Source organism: Pristiophorus japonicus, chromosome 11 (genome assembly GCF_044704955.1).
Source record: "Pristiophorus japonicus isolate sPriJap1 chromosome 11, sPriJap1.hap1, whole genome shotgun sequence".
Taxonomy (NCBI): domain Eukaryota; kingdom Metazoa; phylum Chordata; class Chondrichthyes; family Pristiophoridae; genus Pristiophorus; species Pristiophorus japonicus.
In genome coordinates this window covers 124,340,287-124,367,024 of record NC_091987.1, presented here as the reverse complement: position 1 = coordinate 124,367,024, position 26,738 = coordinate 124,340,287, and the positions used below count along the sequence as shown (strand labels likewise).

The 26,738-nt window shown below is 47.5% G+C and overlaps 1 protein-coding gene across 5 annotated transcripts in view; it reads right to left on the bottom strand.

The window, feature by feature from the left end:
* Nucleotides 1-26,738, bottom strand: part of LOC139276259 (E3 ubiquitin-protein ligase Midline-1) — a 329,304-nt gene that overhangs the window by 42,000 nt on the left and 260,566 nt on the right. For all 5 annotated transcript variants that reach the window (XM_070893986.1, XM_070893985.1, XM_070893989.1 and 2 more), the window contains exon 4: nt 3,396-3,503. In XM_070893986.1, coding sequence (XP_070750087.1) covers nt 3,396-3,503 — 108 coding nt within the window. The remainder of the gene's footprint in view (nt 1-3,395; nt 3,504-26,738) is intronic.

Below are 26,738 nucleotides of genomic sequence, written 5' to 3'. Positions count from 1 at the left end.
CGCGGGTGTGAGCCATTTGTGACATGCAGTGCAGTTGACAGAGGGGGAGACTAATAGCAAATAAAACACCTAGTAAAAATGCCTTATTGCTTGTCCTCAGTTAGTCTCATTCACCCAATTATGGCACTGCATTAACTCTTGTCAGTAAGTCAAATTACTTCCAGCACAATCTGTACTGCAAAGGGGATATTGTCTTCTTTTGGGATTAGGCTTTGTGGTACTGCTGCTCAATCCCTTCAGGCAAAGAGCATTTCCTTCCTTCCTGTTCCTATTACATGAACATTGGGCAGGGCAGGAGGTTTCATCGTAGGGTTCGTCGGGTCCAGGGTGTGAGTTTAGGAAATGAGCCATTAGCTGACTGACAGAATAATCACAATTTCATACCATTGATTAAAGCTTCCCAGAGCCCCTCAGCTCCCATGTAGAATAACTCATTATGTCTGAGTGAAAGGACGTCAGCTTCACATGTCACCGTGTTCCATTGATCTCAGTACAATGTTTGGACTGTTCACTTCTTCGCCTCCATAAATAGCCTTGGGCCTAGAAACCCGGCTGCACAGCTCTATCACCTGAAGGTGGAGCTGGGAGGAGCAGAACCGCTGCTGGCCATCAATCTCCACCTACCCCCCCTCCCCTTCCACCCCCAGGTACACTGCTCCCTCTCCGCCCGCCCAGGTACACTGCTCCCTCTCCCCCCTCCAACCCCCTCCCCCAGGTACACTGCACCCTCTCCCCCTTCCAACCCCCTCCCCCAGGTACTCTGCTCCCTCTCCCCCCTCCAAACCCCTCCCCCAGGTACACTGCTCCCTCTCCCCCTTCCAACCCCCTCCCCCAGGTACATTGCACCCTCTCCCCCCTCCAAACCCCCCTCCCCCAGGGTACACTGCTCCCTCTCCCCGCCCCCCAGGTACACTTCTCCCTCTCCCCCCTCCAAACCCCCCTCCCCCAGGTACACTGCTCCCTCTCCCCCCCCCCACCCCCGCACCCTCCTCAGGTACACTGCTCTCTCTCCCCCCCCCCCCCTCCCCCAGGTACACTGCTCCCTCTCCACCGCCCCCCCCCTCTCCCGGTACACTGCACCCTCCTCAGGTACACTGCTCCCTCTCCCCCCTCCAACCCCCTCCCCCAGGTCCACTACTCCCTCTCCCACCTCCTCTCGCCGCCCCCTCCCCCCAAGTACACTGCTCCTTCTCCCACTCCACTTTCCCCCCCCCCCCTCAGGTACACTGCTCCATCTCCCCCCTCTCCCAATCCCTTAGGGACAGGTAATAGACATCTCCCCCAAAAAGCTGAGGGTCAATTGAAAATTTCACAACTGATCTAATTGAATGGTGAACAGGCTCAAGGAGCTGAATAGCCTCCTCCTCTTCCTATGTTCATCTTAATCCCCTATCTTCTAACATCAATATCAGGAAATTATATGCCCAATAATGATTGTTGGTGGTATATGAATACTGAACACGTCAAATTAAATGGCCATGGCACTGTACCTAAGAACATAACATAAGAACATAAAAAAATAGGAGCAGAAGTAGACCATACGTATAAGATTGTGTGGGGGCTTGACAAGATGGATGCAGAGAGGATGTTTCCACTGATGGGGGAGACTAGAACTAAAGGACATAGTCTTACAATAAGGGGCCGCCCATTTAAAACTGAGATGAGGAGGAATTTCTTCTCTGAGGGTTGTAAGTTTGTGAATTCGCTCAAGCCTGCTCCGTCATTTAATATGATCATGGTTGATCTGATCATGGACTCAGATCCACTTCCCTGTCCGCTCCCCATAACCCCTTATTCCCTTATTGGTTAAGAAACTGTCTACCTCTGTCTATAATTTATTCAATGACCCAGCTTTCACAGCTCTGAGGCAGCGAATTCCACAGTTTTATAACCGTCTGAGAGAAGAAATTTCTCCTTGTCTCAGTTTTAAATGGGCGGCTCCTTATTCTAAGATCATGCCCTCTAGTCCTAGTCTCCCCCATCAGTGGAAATATCCTCTCTACATCCACCTTGTCAAGCCCCCTCATAATCTTATACGTTTCGATAAGATCACCTCTCATTCTTCTGAATTCTCTCGCCACGCTGTTATCAGCTTGCAGCAAATTTCCGGTCTTTTGCGTTCCGGGTTTTGCCCCGGAGCGGCGTGAAAGGCGGTGGTAAGGTCTCCTGCACCACTGTGCGATCCACCGGTCGAGTTTTGCGCTGGCGCTGTGCAGCATCACCCAGAGGACAGCGCCGGGTGTGCAACGCCTCTGGTTGCGACACTGGCAGTACTTTGGCCTTTGGCCTGATCCCATCTGCCTGGAAATTCGCCCACAATGACTGCCTGGGAAATCAATGTGGGCCAGCCTGGCGGTGGTGAGGAAAGTAAAGTACTCCAAAGGTAAGTGCGAGTGTTTGTTCTTTTAATTTCTTCAGCGATTTGTGTTGTGATGGCGTGGGCAATGTTTTGGGAATGTTTTTGTGGGGTTTTTTTCAGGTTCCCCCCCCCCCCCCGCCTCTCTCGGAGTGCACATGGCCCGGCACTTCAGTTTGCGAGTTTCCCATTTTTATGCCTCGAAAAATGTACAACGCCTCCCTTCGCGCTGCGCCCCCGACACAGGGCCCAGGTGCCGAAAATTCCTTACCAAATGCAGATCAATACCGCCCGCCTCTGTTTTCGCCCCGAAAACAGAAACACATAAAATCCAGCCCCTAAACTTTTTTTTAAAGAAACGTACATTTTCCTCACCAGTTCTGGAGTTTGATACTGGGTACTTGTCCCGTGTTATTTCAGTCAAGTGACCATTATTCATGTATGAGCCTTGACAGTATGAGCCTTTGACCATGGGGAGCGTCACAGCAACATTCACTCTCACCCCACCACACCATCCTCTACTGATGTTTAATCTTTACTTACTGTCAATGGGGATCACTGGGTAACAATGAGAAGCCAGATTGTTAGCTAATTACCCTTTTGCCAAGCCCGTGCCAGTTGCAGCTCTCTTACCATCAAGTAGTTTAGTGCAGATGGAATGTTGAACCCAGGCCTTCTAGGCCTGACTGGCTCTGTTACTCATTGGTGGAGCCAGATAATGAAGCCTTTCACTAGTCACCAACGTTGTACAATGATAATCCCTACACTAGCCTTTGGATTTTACGGCTCATGTAATGTAATTAATCCAACCTATTGCAATGTGATATCCATATATAAAATACACACATATATATATATATATATATATATATACACACACCTTCTTATGAGACCCCAGCCTGCACACAATTACCAGTCCAAGTAGTACTAGTGCCTATCTAGGAACACAAGAACAGGAGTAGGCCATTCAGCCCCTCAAGCCTGTTCTGCCATATCTGCTGTCAATGACTGTAGTCATCTGTAATGGTCTGATTCTTACCTTCCCTTCCTTGATTTTTGTACCAATGATTTGCCTCCGTTGCTGGATGATTTCAATCAGTTGGTCGCACTCTTCCGTCAGTTTGCCTTCTTGCCTTGTTGCGTTCACCTGCCAACAGACAAGACAGTCTCCTTTAATACTGCGCTGACCCAACCAATTTCACAAAGGGCTTTTATGAATCCAATGATTTAGAAGAACATTCCTCAGGCTCACTCATGTTGGTTGAGTAATGGAGCTGGACTGTTGCATATGTGGAAAGATAGAAAAAGGAGCAACCATAGATTGCAAGGCTTGCTGGGACATTATATTCGGTCAACCTAAGAATTAGAGCTTACTTCAGCAACTATACCAAACAAGCTGTCAGCAGTTGAAACCACGGGTTGCAATGCCTTACAGCAGCTGAGGTTATCTGTCTTTTCTGTTTAATTATAATCACAATGAGGATGTGATAACCAAAAACCAGACAGAGTGTACAGAGGAAAGGAGAGGTTAGCCCAAAATAAGGAAAGGGTAGCTAAGACAAGTATCCATTGGATAACACTGATGAGGTAATTAAGCAAACTGCTAGAATCTGCACTATTACAAAAAAAGAGGAACCATCACATATGATAGGAGTTGTTTACTCGGGTGTATAAATATGTTCCAATTTCTGTGGATTACCGGAGTTGGTACCCTAGCCTTTGTCCAGAGTGCTCTCCCCTTGTATCCAAGTAAAAAAATAAAAATAAACTAACAATTTGACGGCCTGCTTGTGTTAAGAGTCTTACGTTGAATCGGTGTCTTCGACACATATCCCCCTTTCTCTTCACCCCACCCTTGGCGGCCGTGCTTTCAGCCACCTAAGTCCCTTGCTCTGGAATTCACTCCCTAAACCTCTCTGCCTCTCCACCTCTCTCTCCTCCTGTAAGACTCTCCTTAAAACCCACCACTTTGAGCAAACTATAGGTCACCCTCCTAATCTCTCCTTCCTTGACACAATTTATTGCGTTTCTGTGAAGCACCTTGGAAATGTTCTGCTTTGTTAAAGCTGCTCTACAAATGCAAGTTTTTGTCATCAAATGTAATAGTGTGCAAAATTGAGGAAAACCTTTATTTATTTTCTTCATTTGTTTTTAGGATCTGGGAGACACAGACAATGCTACATTTATTGCTTAATAAATGCGATATCAGATACATCCCACGGCCCACCCTCAACCAGTCCACCTCTGCCTCTTGAGTCACGCTAACGTGCCCAACTTCCAATGGGTCTGCAGCTCCTGCAGCTGAGGCCTAGGATTTGGTGCTTCCTTGCCCTCTCAATACTTGCTCCTGAGTAAAATCAGGGCTTTAATGCCTGTATGCATTCTTATTTTAGTAAAGGCCAGTATCTGAGTTTCTCCCTCTCTCTGTGCATGTGCATAGAAATTAGGAGCAGTAGTAGGCCATTCGGCCCTTCGAGTCTGCTCCATCATTCAATATGATCATGGCTGATCCTCTTATCTCAGCACCATATTCCCGTTTTTTCCCCATACCTCTTGATGTCTTTTGTTTCTAGAATTCTGTCTATCTATCTATCTCCCTCTTAAATATATTCAGTGACTTGGCCTCCACAGTCTTCTGTGGTAGAGAATTCCACAGGTTCACCACCCTCTGAGTGAAAAAATTTCTCCTCATCTCGGTCCTAAATTTCCTACCCCGTATCCTGAGACTGTGACCCCTTGTTCTAGACTTCCCATCCAGGGGAAACATCCTCCCCGCATCCAGTCTATCTAACCCGTCAGAATTTTATACGTTTCAATGAGATCCCCTCTCATTCTTCTAAACTCCAGTGAATACAGGCCGAGTTGACTCAATCTCGCCTCATCCCAGGAATCAATCTGGTGAACCTTCACTGCACTCCCTCTATGGCAAGTATATCCTTTCTTAGGTAAGGAGACCAAAATTGCACACAATACTCCAGGTATGGTCTCACCAAGGCCCAGTAGAACTGTGGTAAGCCATCCTTGCTCCTGTACTCAAATCCTCTTGCAATGAAGGCCAACATACCACTTGTCTTCCTAACTGCTTGCTGCACCTGCATGTTTGCTTTCAATGACTGGTGTACAAGGACACCCAGGTCCTTCTGTACATTGACACTTCCCAAGCCATCACCATTTAAATAATACTTTGTCATTATGTTTTTCCTACCAAAGTGGATAACTCACATTTATCCACATTATACTGCATCTGCCATGTGTTTGCCCACTCACTCAACCTATCTAAATTGCCTTGTATGTATGTGTGCATGTATATGTATGTGTATGTATGTGTGTATGTATGTGTGTGCACGCATACCTATGTGGGTACGTCGGTGTGTGTGTGTATATATATATGTAAAATAAAGACTTGTACTTTAGGTGTAAATGTGTGTTTGTGCATGTATGTCTGTGTGTGCGTATACTTGTTTGTGAGTATGGTGTGCCTATATCTATATGTGTGTGTGTAAAAAAAATGTGTGTGGGGGGGGGGGGACATATCTTCAGTTTAAAAATTATGAGTTTACCAAATGTTCTATCCTTGACTTTTTTTTAAAAACTCAGATATTTACTGGTTGAATATTCCTTAATCTTATTAATGTCACAATAATTACATTTTTAGAACACTTTACCTTTACTTTAAGAAAACTGCAGATCACTTTTACCATTAGAAGCTCTCCTTGAACCCTCATTTTTAAAAAAAATCTCAGAATGATGAACATTAGTTACGTTTTTTGGAAAAGAAAGAATAAAATCCTCCCTTTTTAACCAAGATGTTAAATTCTCCATCAAGTTTTTGTCAGATGTCCTATGGATCTATAAACCTTGTGAAGACTGCCATTGAATCAGAAGCTAGGGCAATTAACCATCAGCAGGCTGGGGCCTTTAGAGGGAGCAATGTGCAGCGGAATGCCACTGCAGGGAGCAGCGTGTGCTGCTGCAGGAGGGCAACGGCTGTGAAGAGGACGACTGGATTTGACATCACCCAAATCCAGTCGCAGATTAGAGTGCAGGCAGGTACAGCAGGTGTGGCGATGTCGGGGCGAAGGAGCGAGGAGGTCGGGACGGAGGAGCGACAAGAGTTCGTAGAGGGGCGTGATCAGGGCCCAGAAGAGGCGCGAGTCCGGGGCCCAGAAGAGGTGAGGGCCCAGGGGCAGCATGGGGCAGCCTACACTGTGATATGTGTGCGCGCTAGGTCCATGCAGTAGAGCTGGTCTCCAGTCATCTTGGTTAACCCTTGCCACTGGACCAAGACCTAGCTCCGTCAAGCCCGTGTGGTGGCTGGTGTGCAACGGCCACCACACGTTAAAAAAAAAATCCAGGCACAGGCATCTTCCACCCTTCAAGATGTAGTTCAGAACCTGGAATATTAGATTCTTCATTGATACACCTGTGAACTCAACCCTTTTTGGTGTGGAAGCAAACCATCTTAGACTGGGTGTTATGTAATGAGAAAGGATTAATTAGCAATCTCGTTGTGCGAGGCCCCTTGGGGAAGAGTGACCATAATATGGTGGAATTCTGCATTAGGATGGAGAATGAAACAGTTAATTCAGAGACCATGGTCCAGAACTTAAAGAAGGGTAACTTTGAAGGTATGAGGCGTGAATTGGCTGAGATGGATTGGCGAATGATACTTAAGGGGTTGACTGTGGATGGGCAATGGCAGACATTTAGAGACCGCATGGATGAACTACAACAATTGTACATTCCTGTCTGGCATAGAAATAAAAAAGGGAAGGTGGCTCAACCGTGGCTATCAAGGGAAATCAGGGATAGTATTAAAGCCAAGGAAGTGACATACAAATTGGCCAGAAATAGCAGCGAACCTGGGGACTGGGAGAAATTTAGAACTCAGCAGAGGAGGACAAAGGGTTTGATTAGGGCAGGGAAAATGGAGTATGAGAAGAAGCTTGCAGGGAACATTAAGACGGATTGCAAAAGTTTCTATAGATATGTAAAGAGAAAAAGGTTAGTAAAGACAAATGTAGGTCCCCTGCAGTCAGAATCAGGGGAAGTCATAACGGGGAACAAAGAAATGGCGGACCAATTGAACAAGTACTTTGGTTCGGTATTCACGAAGGAGGACACGAACAACCTTCCGGTTATAAAAGGGGTCGGGGGGTCTAGTAAGGAGGAGGAACTGAGGGAAATCCTTATTAGCCGGGAAATTGTGTTGGGGAAATTGATGGGATTGAAGGCCGATAAATCCCCAGGGCCTGATGGACTGCATCCCAGAGTACTTAAGGAGGTGGCCTTGGGAATAGTGGATGCGTTGACAGTCATTTTCCAACATTCCATTGACTCTGGATCAGTTCCTATGGAGTGGAGGGTAGCCAATGTAACCCCACTTTTTAAAAAAGGAGGGAGAGAGAAAACAGGGAATTATAGACCGGTCAGCCTGACATCGGTAGTGGGTAAAATGATGGAATCAATTATTAAGGATGTCATAGCAGTGCATTTGGAAAGAGGTGACATGATAGGTCCAAGTCAGCATGGATTTGTGAAAGGGAAATCATGCTTGACAAATCTTCTGGAATTTTTTGAGGATGTTTCCAGTAGAGTGGATAAGGGAGAACCAGTTGATGTGGTATATTTGGACTTTCAGAAGGCGTTCGACAAGGTCCCACTCAAGAGATTGATGTGCAAAGTTAGAGCACATGGGATTGGGGGTAGTGTACTGACATGGATTGAGAACTGGTTGTCAGACAGGAAGCAAAGAGTAGGAGTAAATGGGTACTTTTCAGAATGGCAGGCAGTGACTAGTGGGGTACCGCAAGGTTCTGTGCTGGGGCCCCAGCTGTTTACACTGTACATTAATGATTTAGATGAGGGGATTAAATGTAGTATCTCCAAATTTGCGGATGACACTAAGTTGGGTGGCAGTGTGAGCTGCGAGGAGGATGCTGTGAGGCTGCAGAGCGACTTGGATAGGTTAGGTGAGTGGGCAAATGCATGGCAGATGAAGTATAATGTGGATAAATGTGAGGTTATCCACTTTGGTGGTAAAAACAGAGAGACAGACTATTATCTGAATGGTGACAGATTAGGAAAAGGGGAGGTGCAAAGAGACCTGGGTGTCATGGTACATCAGTCATTGAAGGTTGGCATGCAGGTGCAGCAGGCGGTTAAGAAAGCAAATGGCATGTTGGCCTTCATAGCAAGGGGATTTGAGTACAGGGGCAGGGAGGTGTTGCTACAGTTGTACAGGGCATTGGTGAGGCCACACCTGGAGTATTGTGTACAGTTTTGGTCTCCTAACCTGAGGAAGGACATTCTTGCTATTGAGGGAGTGCAGCGAAGGTTCACCAGACTGATTCCCGGGATGGAGGGACTGACCTATCAAGAAAGACTGGATCAACTGGGCTTGTATTCACTGGAGTTCAGAAGAATGAGAGGGGACCTCATAGAAACATATAAAATTCTGACGGGGTTAGACAGGTTAGATGCAGGAAGAATGTTCCCAATGTTGGGGAAGTCCAGAACCAGGGGTCACAGTCTAAGGATAAGGGGTAAGCCATTTAGGACCGAGATGCGGAGGAACTTCTTCACCCAGAGAGTGGTGAACCTGTGGAATTCTCTACCACAGAAAGTTGTTGAGGCCAATTCACTAAATATATTCAAAAAGGAGTTAGATGAGGTCCTTACTGCTAGGGGGATCAAGGGGTATGGCGAGAAAGCAGGAATGGGGTACTGAAGTTGAATGTTCAGCCATGAACTCATTGAATGGCGGTGCAGGCTAGAAGGGCCGAATGGCCTACTCCTGCACCTATTTTCTATGTTTCTATGTTTCTATCCTCGTTTCGAGGGACTACCTATGATGATGATGATGAGGGCGATTTAAGATGATGCAACTTGATGGATAGAATTAGTTACCTAGAAACTGATTACAGGGCCCAAAAATAAGTAAATGAGGAGGTTTTCCTGTTCTCAAAGCCCAATAAAAGAAGTGGTTGCTATGGTTACCTGTGACCAAATAGTTCAGGCTGCCCTTGTTCATACAGGCCCATTGACATGTTCCTATGCTTCTGGGCTTGCACATTGTCTTTCTCAGTCACAGGGGAAGAAACAGCAACAAAGCAGCAAAATCGCAAGCCCCAGTGTAAAAATAACTGCGCAGGCACAGTTTTCCTGTCGTCCCGGTTGCCGTGGAATCTGGCCTCCGACATAAACAGGGTGGTTCTCACAGGGTTCAAAGGTTACAAAAGGCTGGGTGGCTGAATGCTCCTTCTTAACAAGCCCTTACTTTGAATAAGTTCCCGTTGGTTCTCAGTATGGACAACACCAGGACAAAGTAGGTAATCAGCAAACGATAAACCCTCACATCCTTGACACTCGATATTTGTTTCATATATCGGAGAACGTTCTGTCGCAAAGATGTGGCAAGGTTGGGCGGGGAAAATAATTCACATGCATTGAGTCATCTGAACCACACACAAAAAGAAAAGCATAATACACCTCGGTTCAGTGTAATGAATAGATTCCACGGCACTACTGGGAATATCTGTTGATTGGTCCAACAATAACATAGCTCCACCTCTAACTCAAAGACAAAAATGCCTGAGCAGAGTGAAAGGTCAGCAGCCTCCATCTGAGCCAACAATAACACGCCAAAGAACAATACTGCCCTTCCTTTGTCTAACTAAGAGGCATCTCCAGGAACTTGACAGTCAAAAGCATTCCTCAGGGGTTAATACTGACACGTCCGCATCTGCAATATGTCATCAGTAATTCCTATCACCATCCCTAAGATGCTACTCCAAAACATCTTTTGGGCAGGTGCTGAGCATCAATTGTAAGATATTAAAGTTGACCTCCTGTCAGGTATTGTTAACTGCTGATTGCTGCTGGAGGTATACTGCAATTAGATTGGGAGTGCCGTTTGGACAAGCGACATGTTGTACATCAAAAATGAGCCAGCTTTCTCAACTATCTGGCTCCATCAAGCAAACTGAACCCATCAAGACACCCATCATCATAATGACTCGGAGGTGCGGGGACTGAATGGGTGGCTTCAAGGTGACAGGGTAAAAGTAAATACAGATAGTCAAGGGGACATCAGCGTGCTTGTTCCAACGATCCCAAGCTCTCCTGGCTGCCCTCCTTCTGTAAACTTGAGCTCATTTAAAACTCGGCTGCCCATATCCTAACTTGAACCAAGTTCTGTTCACCCATGGATCACCCTTGTGCTCGCTGACCTACATTGGCTCCAGTCCAGCACTGCCTCAAACTCAAAATTCTCATTCTTGTTTTCAAATCCCTCCATGGCCTCATCCTTCCCTATCTCTGAAACCCCCTCCGACCCCCTTACAACCCTCGAACACTGACCTCTTGCGCATTCAGATTTCCTCTCCCCGCCATTGGCGGCCGTGCCTTCAGATGCCTTGGCCCCAAACTCTGGAATTCCCTCCATAAACCTCTCCGCTGTTCTACAAATCTCTCCTTCTTTAAGATGTTCCTTAAAACCCTATCACTTTGACTAAGCTTTTAGTCACTGTCCGAAGTACCTTTCTGTGGCTCGGTGTCAAATTTTGTTTAATTTCGCTCCCGTGAAGTGCCGTGGAACATTTTACTATCTTAAAGGCGCTATATAAATACAAGTTAATGTTGTTCTTTTCATTCAGGAGCAGTCAAGTGTTTTCTGCAGCCCATCCCACACGTGGTCTCATTAAAAATTGCCAAACCACAGGAAAGAGTTTCACAAATGATCTCCCGAGAACTAAATCACTGGGAGGAGCCCAACCAGATGTGGCCACCTCACTGCCAATATGAACAGTCGTGGTGCACATCTGGCCACCATACATGGAACAGTCTCAGCAAGAAACGGTGGATCCCATTACTTTAAACCACCCCGCATTGGAATTTTCAGATCCACGAAGTGGCAAACTTTAAAATTATTGAACAAGTAAGGGAGCTTTCACTCATCGACCGCTGCCTATTTCTATTGCATTTTAAATAGTCTGAGATTGAGCGAGGCCGAGTGATGTTGCTGAACCAAAGGCCGTCACCTTCACAACACAATGGGCTCAATTTTGCCCAAAGACGTTTTCTGGCGTATTGCCAGAGTTACGCTGTTTTTCTAGGCCACAACTGCTCCAAAAATAAATGTGCCAAGTTTCCCCGCTCTATTGTTTAAAATTGGCCCCGCGCAGCCTGTCCTGTAGTCTGGAAGGGTGGAGCCAAATGCCTGTGCCGAAAAAAACGACGCTTCCTCTTCTGCATGTGTGCAAAAAAAAAAGGACGTTTTTGAGGTGATACCTATAGGTGCGCATGCACAGTACAGCACCCGGTCTGCAATCAGGCATTTTTAAAGAGCCAGTTGTGTGTGTGAGAACTTGAGTGCTGTGTGAGAACTTTAATTCTCATTGAAAAAAATCAGAGCTGCAATACAAGATGCAACGCGGTGCAAGGACCAAGAATTTCTTACAGGATGAAGTGGAGGCACTGGTTACTGTGATTGAGGCCAGATGGCAGGAGCTGGACACCAGCAGAGGTCACATAAAAGTTCCACCAAAAGAAATGAAGAAACGCTGGAACCAACTTGCAGAAGATTACTGTGCAATGGTGACCACCCCGAAGTCTGGAGGCCAGTGCAAAAGGTGGCAGGAGCTTGGTCAAGTAGTTAATGTAAGTAATATTTTCATTTTTCAATGGAATTGCAATTGTAAATGTGACCACCTGTATATATCCCACCCAGCAGAAAGAAACCCTCTCTAAAAAAGTTATACTTTCATCTTTGCAGAGGAAAGTGGCACACCACAAATGAGAAAGAAGGCCACCAAACAATAGTAGTGAGGTTGGGGACAGCATCAAACAAGAAATAAGGGATGTGTGCAGTAAAGGTACAGCAGTAACCATGGGCGACTTTAATCTACATATTGATTGGGCTAACCTAACTGGTAGCAATGCGGTGGAGGAGGATTTCCTGGAGTGTATTAGGGATGGTTTTCTAGACCAATATGTCGAAGAACCAACCAGAGAGCTGGCTATCCTAGACTGGGTAATAATATGTAATGAGAAGGGATTAATTAGCAATCTTGTTGTGCGAGGCCCCTTGGGGAAGAGTGACCATAATATGGTAGAATTCTTTATTAAGATGGAGAGTGACAAAGTTAATTCAGAAACTAGGGTCCTGAACTTAAGGAAAGATAACTTTTATGGTATGAGGCACGAATTGGCTAGATTAGACTGGCAAATGATACTTAAAGGGTTGACGGTTGATAGGCAATGGCAAACCTTTAAAGATCATATGGACGAACTTCAACAATTGTACATCCCTATCTGGAGTAAAAATAAAACGGGGAAGGTGGCTCAAACGTGGCTATCAAGGGAAATTAAGGATAGTGTTAAATCCAAGGAAGAGGCATATAAATTGGCCAGAAAAAGTAGTAAGCCGGAGGACAGGGACAAATTTAGAATACAGCAGAGGAGGACAAAGGGTTTAATAAAGAGGGGGAAAATAGAGAACGAGAGGAAGCTTGCCGGAAACATAAAAAATGACTGCAAAAGCTTCTATAGATATGTGAAGAGAAAAAGATTAGTGAAGACAAACATTGGTCCCTTGCAGTCGGATTCGGGTGAATTTATAATGGGGAACAAAGAAATGGCAGACCAATTAAACAAGTACTTTGGTTCGGTCTTACAAAGGAAGACACAAATAACTTTCCCGATGTACTAGGGGTCCGAAGGTCTAGTGAGAAGAAGGAACTGAAGGATATCCTTATTAGGGGGGAAATTGTGTTAGGGAAATTGATGGGATCAAAAGCCGATAAATCCCCAGGGCCTGATAGTCTACATCCCAGAGTACTTAAGGAAGTGGTCCTAGAAATAGTGGATGCATTGGTGATAATTTTCCAACAGTCTATCGACTCTGGATCAGTTCCTATGGACTGGAGGGTTGCTAATGTAACACCACTTTTTAAAAAAGGAGGGAAAGAGAAAACGGGTAATTATAGACCAGTTAGCCCGACATCAGTAGTGGGAAAATGTTGGAATCAATCATTAAGGATGAAATAGCAGCACATTTGGAAAGCAGTGATAGGATTGGTCCAAGTCAGCATGGATTTATGAAGTGTAAATCATGCTTGACAAATCTTCTGGAATTTTTTGAGGATGCAACTAGTAGAGTGGACAAGGGAGAACCAGTGGATGTGGTGTATTTGGATTTTCAAAAGGCTTTTGACAAGGTCCCAGACAAGGGATTGGTGTGCAAAATCAAAGCACATGGTATTGGGGGTAATGTACTGACGTGGATAGAGAACTGGTTGGCAGACAGGAAGCAGAGAGTCGGGATTAACGGTCCTTTTCAGAATGGCAGACAGTGACTAGTGGAGTGCTGCAGGGCTCAGTGCTGGGACCCCAGCTCTTTACAATATATATTAATGATTTAGATGATGGAATTGAGTGTAATATCTCCAAGTTTGCAGATGACACTAAACTGGGTGGCGGTGTGAGCTGTGAGGAGGATGCTAAGAGGCTGCAGGGTGCTTTGGACAGGTTCGGCGAGTGGGCAAATACATGGCAGATGCAGTATAATGTAGATAAATGTGAGGTTATCCACTTTGGGGTCAAAAACACGAAGGCAGAATATTATCTGAATGGCAGCAGATTAGGAAAAGGGGAGGTTCAGCGAGACCTGGGTGTCATGGTTCATCAGTCACTGAAGGGTGGCATGCAGGTACAGCAGGCGGCAAATGGTATGTTGGCCTTCATAGCTAGGGGATTTGATTATAGGAGCAGGGAGGTCTTACTGCAGTTGTACAGGGCCTTGTTGAGGCCTCACCTGGAATATTGTGTTCGGTTTTGGTCTCCTAATCTAAGGAAGGACATTCTTGCTATTGAGGGAGTGCAGTGGAGGTTCACCAGACTGATTCCTGGGATGGCAGGACTGACATATGAGGAGAGACTGGATCGACTGGGCCTGTATTCACTGGAGTTTAGAAGGATGAGAGGGGATCTCATAGAAACATATAAAATTCTGATGGGACTGGACAGGTTAGATGCAGGAAAAATGTTCCCGATGTTGGGGAAGTCCAGAACCAGGGGACATAGTCGTAGGATAAGGGGGCAGGCCATGTAGGACTGAGATGAGGAGAAACTTCTTCACTCAGACAGTTGTTAACCTGTGGAATTCCCTACCGTAGAGAGTTGTTGATGCCAGTTCATTGGATATATTCAAGACAGAGTTAGATATGGCCCTTGTGGCTAAAGGGATCAAGGGGTATGGAGAGAAAGCAGGAACAGGGTACTGAAGGAATGATCAGCCATGACCTTATTGAATGGTGGTGCAGGCTCGAAGGGCCGGATGGCCTACTCCTGCACCTATTTTCTGTTTCTATGTTTCTATGTAACTTGAACAGGAGGAGGCCCGGCAAATCTGCACCCACTGCACCATTGGAAGAGAGGGTCGCTGCTTTGATGGGTCCTGCCTGGAGAAGAGCAATCACCACTGCACAAGCTAGGCTCACATTCGAGGGAAACGGTAAGTCCTGCAAATTCCACAGTCTGGCTTTGCTAAATGTTAAGTACTGCGCGGGCTAGCCATACTTCGATTCATGGGAGGTCTCCGTCAGCTACGCTTCGGTTGATGCAATGTGCTATCATTCATCATGGTCTTTCAAATCAGCCTGCTGCCTGCGCTGTGTAAGCCTACTCATGCCACCCACCCTGCCCCCTCCTCTGCTGCTAACCATTTGTCTGTTCTGTTATATTTTACAGAACTTGAGGCCAGCCCTGACGAGGCTGAAGAACATTCAGATGCGATCGAGCCTGAAGAGGAGAATATCTTCCAATTCCACCTTCCAGACCAAGAGAATGGGGGTGAAGGTGAGGGGCAGGGGGAGGGTGAGGATGAAGTCCCCACTGTTGTACTCACTTTGGAGGAGGTGCAGGTGCCACCCATTGAGGTGCTAGACACTTCCCTGAGTAGTGGTTTGAGTGTTGGTGGGATATTCCATGGTTTCCCATCGTCCGAGGCTGGGGATTCCAGTGCGATGCAGCGAGGTACACTCAGGGCCCCAATGTCCAAGGCTGCGGGTCCCAGTGCGATGCAACGAGGGACACCCAGAGTGAGGAGGGGAAGGAGAGCTTGACTGCACTCTCCGGACGTGCAGGATCTAACAGATGTGGTTCAGATGATGGCAATGCGTGCTGAGAGCATTGACCTTACCCGATCACTCCTGGACACCATCAGTAGGGTGGGTAATGAGGTATCGGGACTGTTGGGAGAAGTAACAACACTCTCATGAGAAATGGGAACGCAGTCTGTGAACATGAGGGTGGGAATCTCTCAGTCAGCAGACACAATGTTGGGGCACATGAGGGAGGGAATGTCGCAGGTAGCTGATGCGCTGTCAGTGAACATGAGAGAGGGAATGTTGCAGGTAGCTGATACACTTGCTCAACATGAGGTAAGGGATGTCATAGGTAGGTGAGACACTGTCGGAGAAAATGAGGGAGGGAATGTAGGAGTTAGCTGCTGCAATAAGGGAACATGCCCAGACCCCGCGTCCATTGACAGAATCAACTGCCACTCCAATCCCCACACCAGCCTCTGAAGAGGCCCAAGTCGGGCCTTCCACATTACTGCCTGCCCCCGCGAAGTGCGCATTACCCGAGATGTTCAAAAGAATAAGCTTGTTACCAACCCGAGAAATGCTGCGCCACTGCCTGTGGGTAGGGGTGGAGTCACCAAGAGCCTTTCTTTGCTGCTGTTGTTATTATTATTGTTGTTAATGTTGTAACTGTTCTCAAATTAAAAATTCTTTGTAAGTTATGTAAATTTACAAGTTAGTAAAAGTTAGTGAGTGATCTTTAAGTTTGTAAGTGATCTTAAGTGAAAACTTTAAAGTTTGATACAAGAATATGTTTATTAAAGTTAAGTACAAATATTTGAACTTCTAAATAAAATATATTTTAAATTATAACTGAATCATTTCCATTATTTGTTCCATTATTAACACAACTTTTAAGTAAACAAGAATCATTTCCATCATTTGTTCCATTAACACAACACAACATTACGGAACAGGTCCAAACAGTAAACATGGTCCATTTTGAATGGTTGCCTTTGAGCCCTGGCAGTAAAGCGTTCATGGATGAGCTGCTGACACAAGGCTCGAGCAATCGTTAAAGGGGCACAACGGCCCATCCTCCTCCGCCGTCGTCATGCTCCGGGTTCAGGTAGTTGCATGGCTTCCTCGTCCCCCTCATCATCATCTGCATCTTTCTCATCGTTATCATCAGCCACTCTCACCTCAGCTGGGTCTTCTGCTACCAACTGCTGCTGCCTCATGATGGTTAAGTTATGCAGCATGCAGAACACAACAGTGAACTGACCGACAATCTCAGGGGAGTATTGCAAGTAGCCTCCGGAATGGTCCAGGCATCGGAAACGCCGTTTCAAGATGCCAATGGTCCTCTCTATTATACTGCGTGTTGCAATGTGCGACATGTTGTATTCCCGGTCAGTTTCTATCCGGGTTATGCGTAGGGGCATCATGAGCCAGGTGGCGAGGCCGTACCCTTTGTCTCCCAGCAGCCAGCTCTGCCCTTCTGGCTGCTGCTGAAACATGGCAGATATAATGCTCTTGCATAGAAGGAACGCATCATGGGTGCTCCCAGAATATCTTGCATTAACTGATAAGATGCGATGCATGTCATCACACATGAGCTGCACATTAATGGAGTGGAAGTCTTTTCTGTTCCTGTATATCTCGGAATCCTCCAAAGGTGCTCGCAAGGCGATGTGGGTACAATCAATGCAGCCCTGTACCTTTGGAAATCCAGCGATCCTGGAGAAGCCCACAGCCCTGTCATGCATTGCCTGGACAGTCATGAGGAATTTTATGTAGTCATTCCTCCGGGCATATAGTGCAGCAGTCACCTGCCAAATGCAGACATGTGTTGCATATTGAGAAATGGCGCATACATCCCCAGTTGTAGCACGAACGATCCTGATGCATAGCACGAAAGTGCAGCTGTAACCTTCACTTCAACTGACAAAGCTGTCCGCCTGATGCTTGTAGGTTGCAGGTCTGCTTTTATTAACTCACAGATCTCAGTTACAACTTCTTTGCGGAAAGACAGCCTTCTGACACAGTCTGCATCACTCAGGTGCAGGTACGAATCCCCGTCTTGATATACCCGACGTGGGTAAGGCCTCCTGCCCATCACCTTACGGGCTCTGAAGTTCCTCGTGTGATGACGTCGAATCAATTGTCTCCTCCACAGCCCCATCATGCAAAAGACTTACACAAGGTATGGCATTGTCAGTATTGCCCCCTGCTTAAACTTTACCTTTGCAAGAAGCTCAAAACGGCAAGCAAGCAGGACAAGGTTCTTTGTTCTCCCCACAAGTTCTGTGACCACACCCAGGTCTGAGCAGACGCAGTGATCGGGAACCCCCGGGCTACATTTGATGCATAGTGTAGGCCTCTGATGCTTTCCATATGCCTTCCACATCCCCCACACCCACCCGGGCTTGATTTGATGGGTAGTGCAGGCTTCTGATGCCTTCCGTATGCCTTCCACAGCCCTCCCCCCAGGCTTCTTTTGCAGCCAAGCCCTGAGCCCGTGTCCGGGCACGAGACCAATCCTGCTGGCCAACGCTCCAACCCTCCAGCCCTGTTTGCAGATGTTCGGTGTTGGCGTGTCAGTTGAAAAAAAATGAAAACTTACAGAATTCCATCAAACTTCCATTTACTGCATTGTAATCTATATTATGCATATTTAAGTCTTCTTGACTCCCTCCAAAACTTCGCTGAAAAACAATGGCGTCTTTCTGCGCCGATTTTTCAACGCGCATTGGTTTTTCTTAACTCACCAGGTTTTTCGGGAGTGGTCACATACCTAGACCTTAGAGGAATTTGGGGGGGGGTGCAAACTTACATAATTGGCAAAAACTGGCGCAGACATCAGGTTACGATGACGCAAAAAAAAATTAACCGAAAAAAATCGTAACTAATTGAGTTACGCTGCGCACATTCCTTGGGGGAAACTTTAATTTTTTAACTTACGGCAAAACAACAGCGCAAATTACTGGGGAAAATTGAGCCCAATATCTGGAAAACCATTTCCAGGCCACAAGCTGGCACTGATGTGAGTTATATTGAAATACATCATGCTTTTGTTACCTCCTGCCTCAGTTCATCTGCTGCGGAAACCCTCATCCATGCCTTTGTTACCTCCAAACTCGTCTATTCTGGTTGGCCTCCCCATCTTCTATCCTCCATAAACCTGAGCTCATCCAAAACTCTGCCGTCCATCTCCTACTGCCCACCAAGTCCCGTTCACCCTTAAGCCCTGTGCTCACTGACCTACCTTGGCTCCCGATCCAGCAATGTCTTGAATTTAAAATTCTCATCCTCATGCTCAAAGTCCTCCATGGCCTCACTCCTTCCCTATCTCTAACCTCCCCCAGCCCTACCACCAATGTTCGTTTTAAGCTGCAGGTCCTGCCCAGCCAGTGAGCCGACATTTAATTAGAAAAATTGCACACGGGTGGAATTTTGAATGGCCCACGCAGCCCATTAAAGGAGCCCTGCGGCCCCAAAAAAAATCAGAGGGAACATTGCTTACCACCCTCTGAGAATTCCACGTTCCTCCAACTCTGGTCTCTTGTTCATCCCTGATTTCCTTTGCTCCACTAGTAGTGGCCGTGCCTTCAGTTGCATAGGCCCTAAGCTCTGGAACTCCCTCCCTAAAACTCTCCACATCTCCACCTCTCTCTGCTCCTTTAAGACGCTCTCTAAAACCTGTCATGTATTCAACTGTCATTGTAACCCATGTATAAACTGACCTAAGTTGTACATCATGAGAACACTGACCACTAGGTGGTGAACTTGTGGGAGACACTCCTAACCTGGACTTTCAGGTATAAAAGGGGAAGCTCCATCCACCTTCTTCACTTCAGTGCTGGCTAATAAAGATTACTGGTCACAGAGTGACCTTCTCTCAAGTATGGGCCTCGTGTGCATTTGTACTGTATAGTAAGGATATATTATTGGCAACGAGAAACTGGGATTTAAACCACGCGAGCATGGCCACTAGCAGCACAGACGAGAGGTACTGTGTTGGTGATGTTTGGGACGATTTTATTAAGAGACTACAGCAAAGTTTCGTCACTAAGGAATGGCTGGGACAGGATTCGGCCGACAAACGCAGGGCTCATCTCCTGATGGTTTGTGGATCCAGGACGAAGTACCTTCTAGCACCAGAGAAGCCGGCGGACAAGACTTTTGAAGAGCTCAGTAAGTTGATCGGGGAACACTTTAAACCGGCGAGCAGCATGCACATGGCGAGACACCGGTTTTGCACGCACCGGCGGCGAGAAGGGCAAAGCGTTCCAGACTTCGTGGCAGACCTCCGGCCACTGGCGAGCCTATGTAAGTTCCCAGAGGCATGCAGAGCGGAGATGTTGCAAGACTTTTTTATTGAGGGCATCGGGCATGCTGGGGTTTTCAAGAAACTGATTGAGACCAAAGACTTGACCCTGGAAATGGCGGCTTTAATGTCCCAGACATTTATCTCAGGGGAGGAAGAGACCAGAATGCTGTTTGACAAAGATCCTGGTTTAAATGCAGCAAATGGACAGGCAGTCAACATTGTTAACGCGGCACACAATTCTCCAGGCAGACAGAGGCAAGCGGACATGCCCGAGCATGTAGTCGAACCCAAAGGGGGAATTCAACAGAGACAATGGCAAGCTGAACGGCGATTCATGCCATCGCAAGGGACAATGCGGCCAGTAATGGGGCCATCAACACCTGTCAATGGTGCGCTTAAGGACAGTTACAGAGACAGTCAGAGACGATCGACTGGTAATGGACCTTTTATTTCCAACAACGGCTCATGTTGGAGGTGTGGAGGCAAACACACAGCCAGAGCTTGCAGGTATCAGCAATATACCTGCAGAAACTGCAACGTCAGCGGTCACTTGGCACGTATGTGCAGGAGGCCTGCAGCCAGGTTGATGTACGAGGAGGACGGGCCCGATGTAAGCCCTACGAGGCCAAATGGACGCTGGGAGAAATCGCTGGAAGCTGAAGTTCAGCGAGTTCATGTGGAGCACATATACAGTTCATACACTAGGATGCCACCGATAATGATGAAAGTGCTCCTCAAAGGCATCCCAGTATCAATGGAGCTAGACACGGGGGCCAGCCAGTCTCTGATGAGTATCAAACAGTTCGACAAGTTGTGGCCGTCCAAGGCCAGGAGGCCAAAATTATTGCCGATTGACGCACAGCTATGGACATATACAAAGGAGATCATTCCGGTGCTAGGCAGCGCCACGGTAGCCGTGACCCACAGAGATTCGGAGAACAGGTTGCCACTCTGGATTGTCCCGGGGGACAGTCCCGCACTGCTGGGGAGGAGTTGGCTTGCTGTCATGAACTGGAAATGGAGCGATGTCAATGCAATTTTGTCTGTGGAGCGAATATCATGCTCACAGATCCTGGACAAATTTGACTCATTATTTCAACCCAGCATCGGCACTTTCATGGGGACTAAGGTAGTGATTCACATAAACCCGGACACCAGGCCAGTACACCACAAGGCCAGAGCGGTGCCGTACGTGATGCGGGAAAAGATAGAAGGCGAATTGGACCACCTGCTGAGGGAAGGCATCATCTCGCCAGTCGAATTCAGTGACTGGGCGAGTCCGATTGTGCCGGTGTTCAAGGTGGATGGGTCGGTCAGGATATGTGGTGATTACAAGGCCACCATCAATCGGGTGTCACTCCAAGACCAGTACCTGTTACCGAGAGCGGAGGACCTCTTTGCGACGCTATCCGGTGGCAAACTTTTTTCAAAATTGGACCTGACCTCAGCTTACATTACCCAGGAGCTGGCGAGTGAGTCGAAGAAGCTGACCACCATCATGACACACAAGGAGTTGTTTGAGTACAACAGATATCCGTTCGGGATTCGCTCAGCCGCCGCGATCTTTCAACGAAACATGGAAAGCCTCCTCAAGTCGATTTCAAGGACGGTGGTTTTTCAAGACGACATCCTCATCGCGGGTTGTGATACTGAAGAACAACTCCACAACCTGGAGGAGGTGCTACGCAGACTGGACCAGGTAGGGCTGCGACTGAAAAAGGCGAAATGCGTCTTCCTAGCTCCAGAGGTAGAATTCCTTGGGATGAGGGTAGCAGCAGACGGGATCAGACCTACTGCATTCAAAACCAAAGCGATCCAGAGAGCACCCAGACCCCGTAACACGACGGAGATGCGCTCGTTCCTGGGGCTCCTGAACTATTTTGGTAACTTTCTTCCCAAATTGAGCACGCTGTTAGAGCCGCTACACGTGCTCCTACACAAAGGTCGTGAATGGGTCTGGGGGGACAGCCAGGAAAGGGCATTTGATGGAGCATAATAAATTGCGTGCTCTCACAATCTGTTAACGCTATATAACCCATGTAAGAAACTTGTTTTAACGTGCGATGCGTCGTCCTATGGGGTCGGGTGTGTGTTGCAACATGTTAATGCCACGGGTCAGTTACAGCCGGTAGCTTACGCCTCCAGAAGTCTGTCCCAGGCAGAAAGGGGCTACGGGATGGTAGAAAAGGAAGTGCTTGCATGTGCAGTAAAAAAAAATGCACAGTACCTGTTTGGCAGGAAATTTGAGCGGAGACAGATCACAAACCCCTAACGTCCCTTTTGGCCCACAACAAGGTCAGAAATGCGAATGCGTCGGCCCGCATACAGAGGTGGGCATTCACGTTAGCCGACTATACAATTCGGCACAGACCGGGCACTGAAAACTGCGCCGATGCACTCAGCAGGCTCCCACTAGCCACCACCGTGGGGGCAACCGAGCATGGTGCTGAGATGGTCATGGCTGTTGAAGCTTTGAAAGCGAAGGCTCAGCCGTGACAGCCAGTCAGATCAAAGTCTGGACAAAGAGACCTGCTACTGTCTTTAGTCAAGAAATGTGTCCTGAATGGGACTGGGCAGCCACGTACGGGGCATGCCCTGAGGAATTTAAACTATTTCACAGGCGCAAGGATGAACTCTCGATTCAGGCCGATTGCCTACTATGAGGAAACCGAGTAGTCATGCCCCAGATGGGCAGAGAGGTGTTCATCCGAGAACTCCACAATGAGCACCCAGGCATTGTCATGATGAAGGCAATTGCCAGGTCACACGTTTGGTGGCCAGGGATAGACACAGACCTGGAACTTTGTGTTCGCAGGTGCAACACATGTGCCCAGCTGGGCAATGCGCCCAGGGAAGCCCCCCTTAGCCCCTGGTCCTGGCCCGCCAAGCCATGGTCACGCATCCATGTGGACTACGCAGGTTCTTTCATGGGAAAAATGTTTTTGGTTGTAGTAGACACCTACTCCAAATGGATCGAGTGTGACATTCTCAATTCAAGCACATCCTCTGCCACGGTAGAAAATCTACGGGCAATGTTCGCCGCCCATGGACTACCGGACGTCTTGGTCAGCGACAATGGCCCGTGCTTTACAAGCATTGAATTCCAGGACTTCATGGCAGGAAATGGTATCAACCATGTCAGAACGGCACCGTTCAAGCCGGCCTCAAACGGCCAGGCGGAATGAGCAGTGCAGATAATCAGACAGGGGATGCTCAGAATCCAAGGGGGTTCCCTACAAAGCCGCTTATCACGCCTCCTGTTGGCCAATAGATCCCGACCATACTCGCTCACAGGGGTTCCACCCACAGAGCTGCTAATGAAAAGGACGCTCAAAACCAGGTTATCCCTTATACACCCCACCATGAAAGAAATTGTTGCGAGCAGGCGCCGGTCACAATGTGACTACAATGAGGGAATGCGAGGGCGCGATCTATTGATGTCAATGACCCTGTCTTTGTCCTCAACTACGCTGCAGGGCCCAAATGGCTCGCACGCACTGTGATTGCTAAAGAGGGGAATAGGATTCTGGTAGTTAAACTTACTAATGGACAAATCTGCCGCAAACACATGGATCAAACAAAAAGGAGGTTCAGCAACCCCATAGAAGAAGTAGAGGAAGAACACAACGTAGAGTTTACTCCACCACAGGTGACCGAACACCGGAACCAAGTGGAGGAGAGCCCAGTCACTGTGGGCAGTCCGGACAGGCCTGAGGCACCGCAAACAGCAGACACTCAGGCCAGCGCCCAACAACCGGAGCCCCAACTCAGGCGCTCTACAAGGGAGCGTAAATCACCAGAGAGACTTAACCTGTGATCCCAATAAGACTTTGGGGGGGGGGGAGGTGATGTCATGTATTCAACTGTCATTGTAACCCATGTATAAACCAACCTAAGTTGTACACCTTGAGAACACTGACCACTAGGTGGTGAACTTGTGGGAGACACTCCTAACCTGGACTTTCAGGTATAAAAGGGGAAGCTCCACCCATCTTCGTCACTTCAGTGCTGGCTAATAAAGGTTACTGGTCACAGAGTGACCTTCTCTCAAGTATGGGCCTCATGTGCATTTATACTGTATAGTAAGGACATATTAAAACCTACCTCTTTGACCAAGCTTTAGGTTACCTATCCTAATATTTCCTTCAATTTTAATCTGTTAACACTCTTGTGAAGCACCGGGAAATGCTTTACTACATTAGAGGCGCTATATAAATGCAAGTTGTTGCTGATATTGTGTGCTTAAACACGTCGATCAGAGCTGTGCTTCCCCGTTAAGGATCCTGACTTCATTGGTCACCAATAGTTAAATGGATGCCCCTCATTTAATTCCTCAGGTTTAAGTTTATCCATTTTGTGACTGGCAAACTACAGCTATACTTTGCACTTCATTACTGCAGCCTTGACATTAGTTTCATTGGGCTCGTTGATAGGGGAGAGAAAAATGCACATTTTGTGACAGTTAGCAGACCCTCTGCAAAAAGTTACTGTCTCAGATTACATTTGGACCCTGAACCCTTCCCACATCTGCTTTACACATTATTCTTAAGGAATTTTTACCAAGACAAAATCTGTTATTTCTTTTTAGATCTCAGGTTAACCCTCAACTGTGTCTGGTCTCCAGAAAAGAGAATCTTACAATGAAGGCGGTATCTATCAAACCAGCCTGCAGAAAAACTCACCACTCAACTCAACATTGTGGTTAATCAATGCTCGAGGTGTTTTATGCAGATACATTCAATACTGATTGGAGGGAGTTATACTTCATATTTCAAACCGGGGGAATCAAATTCCAGCAGATACCAAATGGTAGCAGAATGTCTTTTATTTGTGATGTCACTCTCAACTAATGGGGAGTGTGACATCGAGCTACCCAATAGGACTTTATTTGAGTAAGTATCAGTGCTGATAGTTTCTGCCTGGGGATCTACATGCACACTGCATTCCAAAGGATTTAAATATGCTGGGGAATATTTTCAATATAATGATTGTAAAGTTATGCTAAAAATTTGGTTTTGCTCAAAGCAATGCTACATGACAGTGAAAGATTCCTGCTCCTTGTTTGACACTGTCTCCTCTCAGGCTCCTCCCTATACTGTGAATTCCTTCAGCAATAGTTTCCCCTCTCTGTTTTTCCTCACGCTTTCTCCTCCGGTTCTCCTGGAGATACTGGTTTAATCACGGTGGGGTTACCTCTGCCCCGGGAAGTGACCATCCTCCAGTACCTCGAGCATGTGGCCAAGCATTCACAGCCTTGCTCAGGCAGTAAGCGGCTGCCGCTATCCACCGTGGACAAGCACGGCAATCGAGGGGCAGGATCCAGTCCCCACCGTGCACTGACTGGTGGGAGTCGCTGGATAGTGACGAGGGGCATGAGTCCTGCTCTAGGTAACAAGAGGGAGCTTGGAGAAGATGCAACTGGTATCAAACCAGATGGCAACCTGCAGCAGAGAAAACATTGCATTGAAATGGAGACCAGTACCATCTTGGGTGTGGGCAGCAGAGAAGGTTCAACATTTGGCGCATTGTGTTGGTGTCACATGTCCATGATGTAATATCACTCTCAAGCCCTTGGTGTACTTTCCCACAGTTCCCACCTGATCTTTGGAACTCGCTGCCGCAGGGAATCTGCTCTGCTATTGGACAACTGAGAGTCCTGGCCTGTAACCCAAAGGTAACCCCCTTTTTATCCCAGGTTTTCACTTGGCCTGCTGAGCTGAGCACTACTATCGCACAGGTTTCCTGAGCTGCACCCCTGGGCTAGACCTCCCCCGTGGTTACCTGGATTTCTGTCTACTCCTCTAGTGCTTTCATGGATAGAGCTATATTCTCCTGCTGGTATCCAGAATCAATCTCTGCCCCTCTCCTGACTCTTGAATCCAGCTCCGCCCTTCCCCCGAATCCAGCCCCGCCCCTCCCCCGAATCCCGCCCCGCCCCCGAATCCCACCCCGCCCCCGAATCCAGCCCCGCCCTGCCCCCAAATCCAGCCCCGCCCCGCCCCCGAATCCAGCCACGGCCCGCCCCCGAATCCAGCCCCGCCCCGCCCCCGAATCCGCCCCTCCCCAGAATCAAACTTCGCCCCGCCCCCGAATCAAACCCTACCCCTCCCCAGAATCCAGCTCCGCCCCTGAATCAAACCCTACCCCTCCCCAGAATCAAACTCCGCCCCTCCCCAGAATCAAACCCTATCTCTCCTGGCTTCTGAACTGGACCTCACATCACTCTTGGCTCCATGCCCAATATGGCACCTTCCCAAAAACTATCTTACTCAGCTCACTGCTACGAGATAGCTTCTCTGATCTCCGCTCTGTCCTTCTTACTACTTTCACTGCCTCTTCCCAGCCTCGCTGACAGATCAATTACCACCCACTCTATCAGCCCCAGCTCTCTCTCCCCACTCTCCCAAAATGTTTGGAAAGAAGGCCCTCATGATCCATTATTTCATCATGACTGTATCAGACATATTCTTGGTGCTGACACAAATCTGGATTATGAGAGGATTCTCCTCACCAAAGTGTCCATGATTTTGCCCTGCTGACCACCACAGGGGTGGTCTAACTCTTACTGCCAAGTCCCACTTTGGACCTTGCTTTCCTCCTCTGGCTGCTTCTCTTCCTTTGAGCACCTGACTTACACGCCTCACTTAAAATCCTTTTTAGGTACCACCCTCTCAACTTCTTCATCTCTTCCTTAGTCTCTGGAGTGAGTGACCTTGTCCGTGGTGATCTAAACTTCCCTTGACCTGCTCTCCTCCAACTTCGTTGCCTTCCTAACCTCATTCAATGTCTTGCCTCACATAAACTCCCTCATCAACATTCATGAGCACTCCTTTGATTTGGCATCTCTTGTGGTTCTGCACTCCTAAGGTCTCAATCACCAACTCTGATCAGTTCCTCATCTTGTTGAACACCCACATCCATAATACCTTCACCATTCACCCATGGGAAAAACGTTCCCTCACCT